At 40.4% G+C, this 16,100-nt stretch overlaps 1 protein-coding gene across 8 annotated transcripts in view; it reads right to left on the minus strand.

Annotated features, from left to right (window-relative positions):
• The window catches only part of TPD52 (tumor protein D52), a 381,723-nt gene that overhangs the window by 111,305 nt on the left and 254,318 nt on the right, over window positions 1-16,100 (minus strand). For 4 of the 8 annotated variants that reach the window (XR_010127244.1, XR_010127243.1, XR_010127242.1 and 1 more), the window contains exons 3-4: window positions 12,821-13,030; window positions 11,859-12,059 (exon numbers count right to left, since the gene is read on the minus strand). Coding sequence is in view for 3 of the 8 variants with exons in the window: in XM_054498026.2 (XP_054354001.1) it covers window positions 12,862-13,030 (169 nt within the window). In the remaining 5 variants the exon portion in view is untranslated. Of the gene's footprint in view, window positions 1-8,978; window positions 9,824-11,858; window positions 12,060-12,597; window positions 13,031-16,100 lie in introns of those variants that run through there. The other 4 variants (XM_054498026.2, XM_063668931.1, XM_063668928.1 and 1 more) reach the window with 2 other exon arrangements.

The following is a 16,100-nucleotide window of genomic DNA, read 5'->3' on the forward strand; positions in this document are numbered from 1 at the left end:
TTACTGTGTGGACAGTGTGATACTCACTGTGTTTGAGTGACATTGTTTTGTATATATACACATAGAAAAGTTTAACAAGCCATCATTTGCTATGACAATGGGGCATATGAGTGGTTCTCAAACCAAGGAGCAGAGATTATCTCTTTGTGAGGACAAATTTGATTAAGAGGCATTCCTTGTGTCCTTTTTGTGGTATTGAACAGACAGCCAAATGCTTAGCTTCAATGTAACCATCCTTCCAGTACCCTTGAGAAAAAAGCTGCCTGTCAACACTTGGGTAAACAATATCTAGAAGTGATGGAAGGAAAAATACTCAGGGGCAGGAAAGCAATGAGCATTGCAAGTCTTACAGACTGCATACAATTCATGAAAGAACCAGAATGCTCAAAAAGAACAGAATTCTGGGCCCTCCCCTCTTCAGTTTCCTCAAACTTTCCACAGCCTTTAGACTCAAGGGATTCTTCCTTGGTTGCAATGAATATAGTGAACACTTCAAGGTTTGTGCCAACAGGGAAGAGAGCCTAGTTAACATAAAATAATGAGACATCCTTTAAAGTCATACACAGTTACTTCCCCTGTCCCTGCCCCATAGGCCAGCAAAATGCTAGACATGGAGACATGGGCCCAGCAATCAGCTCTTTTCTAGAAAATTACCAGGAGAGATGAACCAGACTCAGATGAATACTTGAAATCTTGACATGCAAAATCTGTTCATGTAGCATGATCTTTTTATTTCCGTTAAGTCTCTAAAACAAAATGTGGTGAAACATCATTTAGGCAGAAAGCTTGTGGGGTTGTGGGGTGGCAGAGATGAGCGGGTGAGGTGAAGGGGACTGTGGAAGAGGAGTGAAAGGGAAGCAAATCCGGGAGATTATTTGTACCAATCTCATTGCTAAAAATGTCTGCTTCCTTCCTGGGGGATCAGAGTTTGCAGAACATTTTCTGTTTCTCTGTTGACAGATCTTGTAAAATGATAGCCACTGAATCAACTAAATACATTCAACAAATATTGATGAGTATTCTTTATGTTTTTGACACAGTACTGGCACAAAAGAAGACACAAAATTGACTAAAACTCAATTCCCCATCCTTGACACTTCTACAGTTTATTAAGAACGTATACATTAACTCCCTAGGGGATTAATCTACAAAGTACGTGAATTGGTTTCAAAGCAGAAGTAACTGATTAATTCATATCCATTTACCCACTTATTTACTTAGATACTTAAGGTCTAGGAGATGGTATCAGGACAGTCTTTAAAGTTGCTTTAAAAAATATCAATTTTCTTATTAGTTTTATCTTCTTTTCTAAAACCTTTAACTTTAAATGACAGAATGAAATAAAATTAACAACCTTTGACATGAGACACAGCTGTGGTTCTGAAAATAAGGGACAAAGGCTGTGAAATAGAAAACAGATATCCCAAAACTCATGCATTGTTCTACAGTTCTACAAAATTGGCCTCAAAGCCTCTTCCAGACTACTGTAAAACAAGCTTATAAATTAGAAGCGGAAAAGCACACTGATACCAATAAAGGTCACAGTTTAGAGAACAGAGATGGAAAAATATTTAATGCAAACAAAAGAACTAAAGAAGGATAGTTATTGATTGTCATTTTGTACATAGGCATAAAGCTCCTGCAATTAGATCAAGAGCAACTTGTTAGACAAGTAGGAAATTACTAGAAGTAGGTACATTAGCATAAGTAAAAACTATCAGCTGATAGTAAGGGAAGTTGTAGGTAACCAGTTAAAAAATTCAAAGAGCACAAATGGTCTGGAACCACTTGGTAGGAGCTAGCAGCTCTACCCACCTTAATAATCCCTGGGAAATCACATCATTACAAAATTGTTTTTCATAATGGTGGCCCTGAGTCATCAAGGAAAACTTCAAATCCTGTCAGTATTCTCTATTTTAAAAAGCAGGAAATGTTTTGGGGCCAGGAGACTATGTAATGCATTTTAGGGTTTTACAGGCAACATTTGGTTGTGTAGACTATTCCCTAGGAACTGAAATCTCCCTGATTAATCAGGGGTTTACAGTGCCTTTGACCAAGAAAATGCTCCTTGAAAAACTTTCTCTAATAACTATCAACCAAGTTTCATTAGAGAAAATAGTAGGTTATCTTTTCCATATATTCCTACAATTATTTTAAAACACTGAATCTGGCCTACTCTAGGGAAAGCATTTTGTGTAGAATTTATGTAGATGGAGAGATGATAGAGAGGAAGGTGACAGCAGTAGAAATAGCATGAAGATATGTGGCGATTTGACACATTCACTAATGCTAAGTATAAACTGACTGCACAGAGATTCTGTGGTGGAAGGTACAGAGAGGCAGGACCCTATGAGGGAGTCATGGCGTTGGTAGAGTATAAGAAAATGACCCCATGTCTCTGTCTTTCTTTAATAGATGTGAAGACTGTAGTGTTTTGTCCTGTTCAGGCCCCAGGAAAGGGCCACACTTCTGTGAAGAGTCCCTATCTTTCATATGAGGAAAATGGCACTGGAATAAAAAATAAACTAGACAAACAGGCCCTTACAGAGGTGGGTGAGAGAACGCCTTGCCTTCTCTGGGCCTCACTTTCCTGGGCCTTGACTTGGAGCTGTCTGGATATGCTGAGGGAGCACCCCAGTGAAAACAGAAGCTGTTATCTGTCTTGGGGCAGGAGGGAAGGAACAAAGCCAAAACACATCCAGCGGTCTTGTAAGGATAAACAAGCCTGATCTCATTATCTAGAGTTCTTAGTGACAGGTGAATTCTATGTCCATTTCCCTTTAGTAACCATGGAACTTTTGCAGAGTCTTCCTGCACCTTACAGCCTCTTCTCAAGTGGTCATCCAGTTCACATTGCAAACAGCTGTGACTAACTTCCTACCTCTGGAAGCAATCTTAGAGAATCATTTAGGAGATAGCCATGTTAACGTTAATTCACCTCATATCAGTAAGACTTTAATCTCTGGCTTACCAGAGGATCCAACTTTATAATCATTCTCTTTCTTGCTCTTTGTGGAATAATGTCTTTTCTAGTTTTTCTAGTTCTTGCATCTACACCTATCAAGTGACATGTACATTAGATTACATGGAGGCTGATAATATTATGCCCTTAGTAGATTTTCCAGGACTTTTCCTGGTCCATTAGTCCTTTCAGATTTTGTTAATACCCACACCAGAGGCTGAGTGGGAAAAAGAGAGGTGTTAACAAAGATTGAAATGACTAATGGATGAGATTTTTTTTTTAGACAAAATTATAGGGGATTACCTTAAATTGTCATCCATTTTGTGGCTCTATTTTAAAAATTTACTAGTATATTGGGCATTGCTAAATATATCTAAAAGACAGTTATGCAGCAACATAGCTCAGACATAGCATTATTTTCCACCAATAAAGATGGTAGCATTTACCCACAATCCTTGTCTCAGCTGCCTGCCTGAGTGGAATTCCCACTCCTTTTGGTATGGTTTTGAGAGTTGGGACATCATCTTTATCTACTGGCTTCTGTGGTATTTACTGCATCTAAAATGAAAGATTCTGCATTTAAGTGTTGCCTGGAAAAAACACAATATCTTGCTTTCTTTTATTCATTCATTTGAAGTAATTATTGCTATCACAGTCTCATGTGCATTTTTCCCAAACCATAATGATTTGAGACTTATAGAGTATGGTAAAACAGTTGGATTGTTTTTTCAGAGAGGCAATTTTGTGAAGAAAATGGTAGTAATCTGAACCACTTTTTGGTTTCTAAAGATTTCATCTGTTCACAGGACAATTTCAGGGTTCATACAATTTCTTACCTGGAAGCTGAGAACCTATGTTCAAAATCTTGTTTTCCATCTTCCACATGTAGAATGCAGGTATAAGAACTTAAAATAAGACACAATCTTTTGTAGAATTTTCCTTTCCTTCCTCCTTTGGCTCAGAGCATCTCTGAGTTCTTTGTAATTAGTTTAAAAGAAACACGAAAAAAGTTATAGTCTTTTCAAATAAACTACATGTTTCCCTTAGGAATTTATACTAAAATGTGTATTTATTTTTAAAAACCAAATGATATGAATATAAGAAATGCAATACTGGGTCAGCCCAATGGTCTAACCAGCCTGTGGTTTCAAAGTTTCATAGTATTCCATTAATGTCGACCTCAGAAGTTTTGGGATGTATTTCAAACTCCCTGGTTTCCTTTAATACTCAAATCTGAATTTATCATTCAGAGATTCATCAAAACCTTTCCTGAACTTATTTATATCTCTAACTTATATCAACTATAGAAATACTGAGTACCATAATAGCGAGGTTACTATATCCTATCTACTATGAGACCATAGAAAGGATATTACTACAAGGGGATGAAGAATTGGGATGGATAGTTCAATCTATTACAATTATTTTCTTTTTCTTGAGACAGGGTCTCGCTCTGTTGCCCAGTCTGGAGTGCAGTGGTATGATCACAGCTCACTTTAACCTCAACATCCTGGGCTCAAGCAATACTCCTGCCTCAGCCTCCTGAGAAGCTGGAAGCATATGCATGTGCTATCATGCTGGGCTAATTTTTTTTTTTTTCCACTTTTTGTAGAGATAGGCTCTATGTTGCCCAGGCCAGTCTTGAACTCCTGAACTCAAGCAAGCTTCCATCTCAGCCTCCCAAAGTTCTGGGATTACAGGCATGAGTCACTATGCCCGGCCTACAATTATTTTCTTGGTTACAACTATTCATATCCCTCCCACATGCAAAACTCCCCCATCCCCATCTTGTGACATCTCTCGCGGACCCCAAGGCCTCATCCAATCATGACATCTGCCAAAAACCTATGATCTTGTGATCTATAAATCCAAATGCTGCTACTTAGATCCAAAGACCTATAAGCTGAATAGAAATTATCTACCTCCTACATACCTATGGTAGGCAGCTTCTAAGATGGTCCCAATGGTTCCTGCCCACTGGTATTTGTGGGCTTGTGTTATCTTCTTCCTAGGAGCAACTTGCTTCTAGAATGTGGCAGCATTGAGGGGATGTCACTTCTGTGAATAGGTTACATAAGAGTGACTTCCATCTTGCTAGCAGACTCTGTCTCTTTTGCTGGCTCTGATAATGCAAGGTACCATGCTAAGGAGGCTCACGAGGTAAGGAACTGAAGGTGACTTCTGGCCAATAGCCAGCAAGGAATTGAAGCCTCAGTCTAACAGTCATCAAGGAACTGAATCCTGATCAAGGAACTGAATCCTGGCAATTATGTAAGTGAGCCTGGGAGTGGATCCTTCCCCAGTCAAACCTTCAGATGAACCCCAAGCCCTGGCTGACAACTTGAACAAAGCCTATGACAGACCCCGAATCAGAGAATCCAGTTCAGCTGTGCCTGGAATTCTGACCTACAGAAACTATGAGATAATAAATATGTGTTCTGTTGTTTTAAGTGACTAAACTTTGGGGATGTTACTTAGCAATAGATAATTAATTAGCAGTAGACAATTAGTACGTCTAATGTACAATGGTGGAACAGGGACAGGATAACTGCAATAAATACTCCCATTTGAAAAAGTAAAGACTGGGCTGGGTGTAATCTTAACACTTTGGGAGGCTGAGCAGGGGCAGATTGGTTGAGTTCAGGAGTTTGCAACCAGCCTGGCAACATGGCAAAACCCTAGTTCTACAAAAACAAACAAACAACAACAAAAAAAATTAGCTGGGCATGATGGTGTGTACCTGTAGTCCCAGCTACTCAGGAGGCTGAGGCACGAGAATCACTTGAACCCGGGAGGCAGAGGTTGCAGTAAGCTGAGATTGTGCCACTGCACTTCAGCCTGGGCAACAGACTGAGACCCTGTCTCAAAAAAAAAAAAAAAAAAAAAAAAAAGGAAAAAAAAGACTGGAGGCACATCACAATCATTGGCCTAACAATTCTGAAATCCCATTAGGTAAGTGTTGTGGGAGTCCCTCTTATGAACATAGTGAGGTCCCTCTACCCCAAGGCAAGGATGTTCCTTACTAGATCCCCATTCTGCTCCACGAGTATAGCTCTCAAGTCCATTTTTCTCCATTGCTCTTGGTTCTATTTTCTCAGAGGCCCTTCCTGTTCCATGATACTTTTTGCTCTTTTGTGAAGAGAACGTTGGAACAATTTCAATTGAACATTGGAACCACCCAATCCCAAAACCAATGCCACTTCTAGGTATTAATTTCTGTATTGGTCAGCTATTGCTGCTTAACAAACAACCACAAAAATGTCAGCACCTTACAACAATAAGCACTTATTGCACCCTGTGGTGTACAGACCTGATGGTGGCTCTGCTTCAGGCTGTGAATCCATTTGGCTTATTCTAGTCTGAGGGTCTATGCCAGAAAGCAAGGCCACACTCAAAAGCATCTTCTCTGTTCACATCACAGACACTAAAATCCTATTGACCAAAGCAAGTCATATGGCCAAGGCCAAAGTCAAGGTGCAGGAAAGTATTTTGCCATCATGAGATCATGTGGAGAATATGGATATACAATATCACTACATTTGAGGAAAGAACTGAGTTCAATTATTCGACCTATCACACTATATATATTTTATGTGAAGAAGGGTTTCTATGCCTAAAAATATTTTAAGTTCCTGGCCAAAAGGATTTCTAAAATCTCTAGTTTTTGGAGCACCATGGAAATAGAGTATTTGCATGGGTAAGGGGTAAATCAGTAAGTATAGAGAGGCCAGTCCTGTTTGGTAGGCACTGAGGGTGGTTGTATATTTCATCAGGCACCTGGAAGGAGTACAGGGAAGGCAGAATGAGGATGCTGGACAATTAACCAGCATATCCAGAATTAGCCCATTATTTATTATGGGATTAAAAAATTTTTTTGCATGCCTCAAGCAAGATGGATGCGTTCAATTGTAATTTCAAAAGCATATTGTAGTACATTAGTATTTGCAGTGGCATTATACATAATAGCAAAAGATGGAAACAACCCAATGCTCTAGATGAATAAACAAATGATTTTATATATATACACAATGAAATATTATTCACCTTTAAAAAGGAATAAAATTCTGATACATGCTACCATCGTGTGAATCTTGAAAACATTATGCTAAATGGAATAAACCAGACACAAAGGAACAAATATTGTATGAGTCCACTTACATGGGGTACTTAGAATAGTCAAATTCATAGAGACACAAAGTAGGATAGTGGTTACTAGAGGCTGGGAAGAAATGAAGAGTTCTTGTCTAATGGATACAGAGTTTCAGTTTGGGATGATTGAAAAGTTCTGGTGATGGATAGTGATGATGTTTGCATAATGTGAATGTACTTCAAGCCACTGAATTGTACACTTAAAATATGGCTAAAATGGTAAATTTTATTTTTTCTTCTTTTTAGCCACCTATAGTCTTATCAATTTTATGTTATCCTATGTGGTATATTTTATCACAAAAAAATTTGCTTCATAGAAAAAATATATTCTAAAGTTAACCACAAATAATTAGGATAATCTACACCACTGTACTTCTCCATCATAATGGGTAAAGGGTTGACCATATTTAATAATGAAATCTAATGCTGAATAAAAATGAAATTAGGAAGGGCTAAAAAACTCTTATGACATGTCTATATTTCAAAGAAAATTAGGCTCCTACAAAGACATGATAAACCTGTTATGACGGAAGAAAATCCACTTATTTCAAACTTATATTCTTTGTTCAGAAAACCAAGAGACAATTCAGAATGGCAGTAGTCTTCATATGTCAGTACTCGTATGTTTGAAAATTGCAGTAACCCTAGGAATACACTCTTAGATCTCCTTTTAAGACAGCCTGATTCCTGTAATCCCAGCACTTTGGGAGGCTGAGACAGGTGATCACCTAAGGTCAGGAGCTTGAGACCAGTCTGGCCAACATGGTGAAACCCTGTTTCTACTAAAAATACAAAAAATTAGCCAGGTGTGGTTGTGGGTGCCTGTAATCCCAGCTACTCAAGAGGCTGAGGCAGGAGAATTGCTTGAACCCTGGGGGCGGAGGTTGCAGTGAGCTGAGATCGCGCCACTGCACTCTAGCCTGGGCAACAGAGTGAGATGCCGTCTCAAAAAAAAAAAAAAAGAGAGAGAGCCTGATTCAAGGATTGTAGTGTGCAGACAGCCTGCAGCTGCTGAACCTTCAGAATCCAGCACAGTGTCATGCTGAGGTGACACTCCCTGGGTCTCTCCAATGACTGAGCTCGGTGGGAGTAGGAGAGATAGGCCATTCTTGCCTACTATGGAACTCTTCTAATGGGCAATCTTTGCTCTGACACTCCCCATTAGCCTGGCTGAGAATTTGACAGAGCTGCATTGCAGTCCGGACACTCTTCCTACCCAACCTGCCTTTACAGGCGTCAGATCGTCATCACAGCTTGAGGCTCTCTCATCTACTCCTGCTCCCTCTCCTCTTTATCCTTCACTGGCATTTCTCCCAGAATTGCACGTCTAGTTCTGTCTTGGTGTCTGTTTCCTGGAGGGCCTGAGCTGACACAGAAACACTATGAGTTAAGTTTTGTTTGTTTGGCATGTTGACTTAGAAAAAAGGTATTGGCTTGATTCAAATAGTTGCCCTACTTTAATAATATTAAAAGAATGAAGATTGCTCCCTGAAAACTGGTTCTCTAGGCTATCTCAACCTGGCTGACTTGAACTAGGTAACTGGGGTTTAGGGAGCTGGTTTCACTGGACTGAATATAGCTGGAGGCCCCATTGATGTTTTCATTCAGGCTGTAAAAGAGGGCAATGCTGGACCAAAATATAAAAGTAAACCAAGAAAGAATGGAGCACAGGAAACTAGAGATATAATATGGGCTGCAAATGGCAATCACGGAGTCAAGGCATTGGGAGAGATAGATAGCTGCTCTCTGAGTCAGGCTGGGAAATCAATCCCTGACTAGACATCGTATGTCTTAGAGATGCCTGGTATAATTAGTTTTCTAGGGCTTTCCTAACATATTACATATTGGATGGCTTAAAACAACAAAAAGTCATATTCTCACAGTTCAAGAGGCCGGCAGTCTGCAGTCAAGGTGTTGGTGTACTGATTCCTTCTTATTCAGAGGGAGAACCTGTTCCATGCAGCTCTCTTAGCTTCTGGTGGCTGCTGGCAATCCTTAGCTTGTGGCAGCAGAACTTACCATCTCTCCCTTGCAAGCCACATGGCACTCTCCCTGTGTGTCGGTCTCCAAGCTTGCCTCCTCTTCCAAGGACACCAGTCATACTGCATTCAGTATGACCCACTTCAATCCAGCATGACCTCATCTTGACTATATCTGCAAAGGCCCTATTCCAAATAAGGTCACATTCACAGGTTCCAGGTGGACATGAATATGGGAGAAGGTTGGGGGGTGGGGGAACTATTCAACCCAGTACACCTGGGAACTTGAGTTTAGATTAAAAAGAAGCCTTTAGATTGGTGTCATAAGAGATGAGGAAGAATTTTCTGGTGGTGAGACTTTGAAAATAGGAATATAGGGTCTTGTTGCAGATCTGAAACATCAGAAGGTATAGACTCTGTCTTCTTTCCTGACCACTGTTCTTAAGATATTACTTAATCAGGCCAGGTGCAGTGGCTCACACCTGTAATCCCAGCACTTTGGGAGGCCGAGGTGGGTGGATCGCAAGGTCAGGAGATTGAGACCATCCTAACATGGTGAAACCCCGTCTCTACTAAAAATACAAAAATTAACTGGGTGTGGTGGCAGGCGCCTGTAGTCCCAGCTACTCAGGAGGCTGAGGCAGGAGAATTGCTTGAACTTGGGAGGCGGAGGTTGCAGCGAGCTGAGATCGTGCCATTGCACTCCAGCCTGGGTGACAGAGCAAGACTCCATCTCAAAAAAAAAAAAAAAAAAAAAAGATATTACTTAATCATCGATACTCTCCTCGGCTTCCAGTCTTCAGAGCAGTGAAGTAGCTGGTTTAGTATATTTGTGTATGTGCATTTGGCCCACTCCTTTACCGCCCCACCCCCAATTGTTTCTATAGAGGAAGGCAGATAGCAAAGTCCAAACACTAAATTGCCAGAATCATGCTGGAAAGGGAGAGAAACAGCCAGTTTGGGTGGAAGTGGGCTGCCACAAATCTAGGTTATTTTTTACCTTTTACCCCAATTTTTTTTTTTCTCCTTGAGGTGGAGTTTCGCTCTTGTTGCCCAGGCTGGAGTGCAATGGCATGATCTCGGCTCACTGCAACCTCCACCTCCTGGGTTCACGCGACTCTCCTGCCTCAGCCTCCTGAGTAGCTGGGATTACAGGTGCACACCACCAGGCCTGGCTAATTTTTTGTATTTTTAGTAGAGATGGGGTTTCACCATGTTGGCAAGGCTGGTCTCCAACTCCTGACCTCAGGTGATCCGCCCACTTTGGCCTCCCAAAGTGCTGGGATTACAGGCGTGAGCCACCATGGTTGGACCCCAAATCTCTTTATTCTGACCTCCCCTAACCCCATTTCACACTGAGATCTAGAAGTACCTGGTTCTGCCAGTTCCTGAATATTCTGAGGATTCTGCAGTAAATCAGGTTGGTTTTCAGCTTTCTGCACTGACAGCTAAGAATGTGTCTATCTCTGTTCTGCTATGTAAATGTCTATTCATCCATCTATTTTCAGATTGCAAAATTTTGTTCTTTTCCTGTTTTTCTCATACTTGACTTTTTTTGCTGTGGGTATTCATGTGTCTCTATCAATCAATCAATCAATCAATCAATCATCTATCTTCCTATTCATCCATCCATCTCCCTTTGTTGTAATTTTAGTGAGGCTTTGGAGGGAATAAAATTAGATGTATGTATTAACCTGACATCTTAACCTGAAATTCCAGATTTAAAGTGATACCAATCAATATAATTGTAAGGTTTTCTCCTGTAATGCTGAGCAGCTCAGGTGCAGGAATGAAGCAGGCAGACATTTAATCAGGGTTGAAGTTATGCCAGGTGAAAAATGGAGGGAGGGAGGAGACTCAACAGTGTTTTGTTTGCAAGGGAGTCACCATAGTGATGCGCCCCAGACTCTAAAGCTGGATGAAGAGGATAGTGAGAACATAAGATGATGAGTGAAAAAATTGGGAGTCAATGGGGATTGGAGTCTCAAAGATTTTTGAAAAAGTGCTCAATTGAGTACACAAAATTAAGGGAGCAGGAAGGATAGTGAGTGGAGGGCTTAAAATTTGGATTTGAGACTTTGCAGAGGTGGCTATTGGGTGTGACCTTGGGAAGGGGTGGTGTGGCAGACTCTTGCCACAGTATCATTAATCCACTGACCTTCTACACTGTGACACTGTCACACCTCCATTAAGAGGTGGAGTCTTATTCCTTCCCTTTGAATCCAGACCCTATAACTTGTTTATAACCAACTGGGTAGAAGTGAAGCTGCGTGATTTCCTGTGCCCAGTCAGATAGTGTCGGCCTGGTTCTTATGGAATGCTCCCACTGGGGAAAGCCAGCATCATGAGAGCCATCTACCCCAAGACTGCCATGCTGGACAGGCCATGTGTAGGTGCTCTGGCTGACTGTCCCAGCTGAACCTAACCTTTCAAGCACCCCTGCCAAAGTACTAGACATGTGAGTGAAGCTGTCTTGGACTTTACTAGAGCAGCCAGACAGGTGACTTCGATTAATACCATAAGAAACAAAATTGCCTAGGCCAGGTCAAGAACCCCGCCTGTTTCTTGACCTACATCATTTGTGAAGTATGATTACATGTTTATGATTTGCAAGTCTCTTTCTTTCATCCAGAGCTCTCTCGTGAACTCCAGAGCCATATATCCAACCGCCTTCAGAACATCTCCAGTTAGATGGCTAATATGCACCTCAAATTTAACATGTCCAAAATTGAGTTCTGAATAGTTCTCTCAAACCTGCTCTTACCTACCTCAGTTAAAGGCAATGAAAGTCTTCCAGTTGTGCAGGCCAAAAACCTTGTTGTCATCCTCACTCCTTCCTTTCTCACATATTCCATATGCAATGTGTTAGGAAATCCCACGGGCTCCATCTTCAAAATATATCCAGATTTCAACCACTTCTCATCAATTCCACTGCTACTACCCTGGTCCAAGCTGCCATCATCTCTTGCCTGGATTACAAGGATAGTCGCCTTACAGGTCTTGCTGTGGCTGTCCTTGTTCATCTTAGGTCTACACAGCTAACTTACTCAAAGGGATCCTGCTAAAATGTCAGATTATATCCTTCCTCTGCTCAGAATCCTCCAATGACCTGCCATCTCAATCAGTAAATAAATGCCAAAGTGCATACTAGGACCTACGGAGCCTCCCTCACCTCTCTGTTCATCTCCTACTTTTTTTGTGCTTCTACAGTGGCTTCCTCCCTGGTCCTTAATCTGGATAGGTGCAGTTGTGTCTCAGGGGCTTTGCACTAGTCGCTCCTTCTGCTGGAAAACTCTTCTTCAGAGACCCACGTAGCTAGCAACCTGTCACTCAGACATCTTGTAACCCCATTCCTTGCTTCCTTTTTCTCCTTAGCCATGTATCACTGTCTAACATACTATATATTTTACTTATTTATTGCCTGTTTTCCCCAGTGGAATGTAAGGGCCACAAGGCAGGCAATTTTGTCTAATTTGTTTACTGTTGTTTAAACTAGTACCATGCACATAGAGCGCACTCAAAACGTATTTATTGAATGACAATTTCTTAGTACAGTGTATACTATCCCCACCAAAGGAAAAAAAACATTAAGAGCAAAACAAGGGGTGGGGGGTGGGAATATTGCTAAAGAAAATTCTAGTAAGAGTTATCTATAATTATAGCTTTTATTTATTATATCTTCATTCAATCATTTATTCACAATTAGTCTAATTGCATTCTTGATGAATACCTGACTTCAGCAAAGGAGTCAATCCACTAAGCAAAGTTCATTTATTTTTCATGATGTTCTTCTTTTGATCTTGAGTCTTTACTCTCCTGGATTCCTAAGAGAACTGCATTAGCCTCTAGTACAGTTGTATCTGTTGTTGCTCCCAGGAACCTAGACGTAAGTTCAAGATCTAATAGCCGCAACCGGACCCTGGTTCCTTTCTGGTATTTCCTAAATAGTAAAAAAAAAAAAAAAAAATCCATTAATTCTGAATATGATAACATGAACAACTAGTTTAACAACAACAACCAAATTCTAATTTTAATTTGTGTTAGCTCAAGATGAAGTTAACACTGGTACCTTAGAAATAGCTGTATTTGACATAAAAGTAATTTGATTGTATCAGAAAAGCCCCCACCGCCCAACTTTTTTGTTTTGAAAAAAAAAGACAGGGTTTCACTCTGTTACCCAGGCGGGAGTACAGTGGCGCAATAAGAGCTTACCGTAACTTCAAACTTCTGGGCTCAAGCGACTCTCCTGCTTCAGCCTCCTAAGCAGCTAAGACTACAAGCATGTACCACCACGGCCAGCTAATTTCAGAGTTAGGGTCTCTCTATGTTGCCCAGGCCAGGCTAGTCTCAAACTCCTGGCCTCTAGTGACCCTGCCACCTTGGCCTCCTAAATTTTGGGGATAACAGGTGTGAGTCACTGCCAGCTCTAGAATTTTCATCTTAAAAGTTGCCTTTAAAGATTTTAAAACGACAGTAAACAGAAATTCAAGCAAGACAGTTCTTAAAACTGGTGTTTGCTTTAATTTGTCAATTAAAGTCAGAGAGTATCAAGGGAAAAAGTTTCAGATACATTTTCCTTCTAAAATTAAAACTTTTATTTTTTTTTTATTACACTTTAAGTTTTAGGGTACATGTGCACAACGTGCAGGTTTGTTACATATGTATACATGGGCCACGTTGGTGTGCTGCACCCATTTAACTCGTCATTTACGTTAGGTATATCTCCTAATGCTATACCTCCCCTCTCCCCCCACCCCACGACAGGCCCCGGTGTGTGATGTTCCCCTTTCTGTGTCCATGTGTTCTCATTGTTCAATTCCCATCTATGCGTGAGAACATGCGGTGTTTGGTTATTTGTCCTTACGATAGTTTGCTGAGAATGATGGTTTCCAGCTTCATCCATGTCCCTACAAAGGACATGAACTCATCATTTTTTATGGCTGCATAGTATTCCATGGTATATATGTGCCATATTTTCTTAATCCAGTCTATCATTGTTGGACATTTGGGTTGGTTCCAAGTCTTTGCTATTGTGAATAGTGCCGCAATAAACATACATGTGCATGTGTCTTTATAGCAGCATGTTTTATAATCCTTTGGGTATATACCCAGTAATGGGATGGCTGGGTTAAATGGTATTTCTAGTTCTAGATCCCTGAGGAATCGCCACACTGACTTCCACAATGGTTGAACTAGTTTACAGTCCCACCAACAGTGTAAAAGTGTTCCTATTTCTCCACATCCTCTCTAGCACCTGTTGTTCCCTGACTTTTTAATGAGCGCCATTCTAACTGGTGTGAGATGGTATCTCATTGTGGTTTTGATTTGCATTTCTCTGATGGCCAGTGATGATGAGCATTTTTTCATGTGTCTTTTGGTTGCATAAATGTCTTCTTTTGAGAAGTGTCTGTTCATATCCTTCACCCACTTTTTGATGGGGTTTTTTTTTTTTTGTAAATTTGTTTGAGTTCATTGTAGATTCTGGATATTAGCCCTTTGTCAGATGAGTAGGTCGCAAAAATTTTCTCCCATTCTGTAGGTTACCTCTTCACTCTGATGGTAGTTTCTTTTGCTGTGCAGAAGCCCTTTAGTTTAATTAGATCCCATTTGTCAATTCTGGCTTTTGTTGCCATTGCTTTTGGTGTTTTAGACATGAAGTCCTTGCCCATGCCTATGTCCTGAATGGTAATGCCTAGGTTTTCTTCTAGGGTTTTTATGGTTTTAGGTCTAACATGTAAGTCTTTAATCCATCTTGAATTGATTTTTGTATAAGGTATAAGGAAGGGATCCAGTTTCAGCTTTCTACATATGGCTAGCCAGTTTTCCCAGCACCATTTATTAAATAGGGAATCTTTTCCCCATTTCTTGTTTTTGTCAGGTTTGTCAAAGATCAGATAGTTGTAGATACGCAGCATTATTTCCGAGGGCTCTGTTCTGTTCCGTTGGTCTATATCTCTGTTTTGGTACCAGTACCATGCTGTTTTGGTTACTGTAGCCTTGTAGTATAGTTTCAAGTCAGGTAGCTTGATGCCTCCAGCTTTGTTCTTTTGGGTTAGGATTGAGTTGGTGATGCGGGCTCTTTTTTGGTTCCATAGGAACTTTAAAGTAGTTTTTTCCAATTCTGTGAAGAAAGTCATTGGTAGCTTGATGGGGATGGCATTGAATCTATAAATTACCTTGGGCAGTATGGACATTTTCACAATATTGATTCTTCCTACCCATGAGCATGGAATGTTCTTCCATTTGTTTGTATCCTCTTTTATTTCATTGAGCAGTGGTTTGTAGTTCTCCTTGAAGAGGTCCTTCACATCCCTTGTAAGTTGGATTCCTAGGTATTTTATTCTCTTTGAAGCAATTGTGAATGGGAGTTCACTCATGATTTGGCTCTCTGTTTGTCTGTTATTGGTGTAAAAGAATGCTTGTGATTTTTGCACATTGATTTTGTATCCTGAGACTTTGCTGAAGTTGCTTATCAGCTTAAGGAGATTTGGGGCTGAGACAATGGGGTTTTCTAGATATACAATCATGTCGTCTGCAAACAGGGACAATTTGACTTCCTCTTTTCCTAATTCAATACCCTTTATTTCCTTCTCCTGCCTGATTGCCCTGGCCAGAACTTCCAACAGTATGTTGAATAGGAGTGGTGAGAGAGGGCATCCCTGTCTTGTGCCAGTTTTCAAAGGGAATGCTTCCAGTTTTTGCCCACTCAGTATGATATTGGCTGTGGGTCTGTCATAGATAGCTCTTATTATTTTGAGATACATCCCATCAATACCTAATTTATTGAGAGTTTTTAGTATGAAGGTTTGTTGAATTTTGTCAAAGGCCTTTTCTGCATCTATTGAGATAATCATGTGGTTTTTGTCATTGGTTCTGTTTATATGCTGGATTACGTTTATTGATTTGCTAAAACTTTATTTTAAAGTAAAATTTTACAAAAGCAAAATGGAATAAATTCTAAGTGTAAAGTACTCAGTATTTGGGATTGGTTGCATTGTTATTAAAATGTA

The sequence above is a fragment of the Pongo pygmaeus genome, chromosome 7 (assembly GCF_028885625.2).
Source record: "Pongo pygmaeus isolate AG05252 chromosome 7, NHGRI_mPonPyg2-v2.0_pri, whole genome shotgun sequence".
NCBI lineage: Eukaryota > Metazoa > Chordata > Mammalia > Primates > Hominidae > Pongo > Pongo pygmaeus.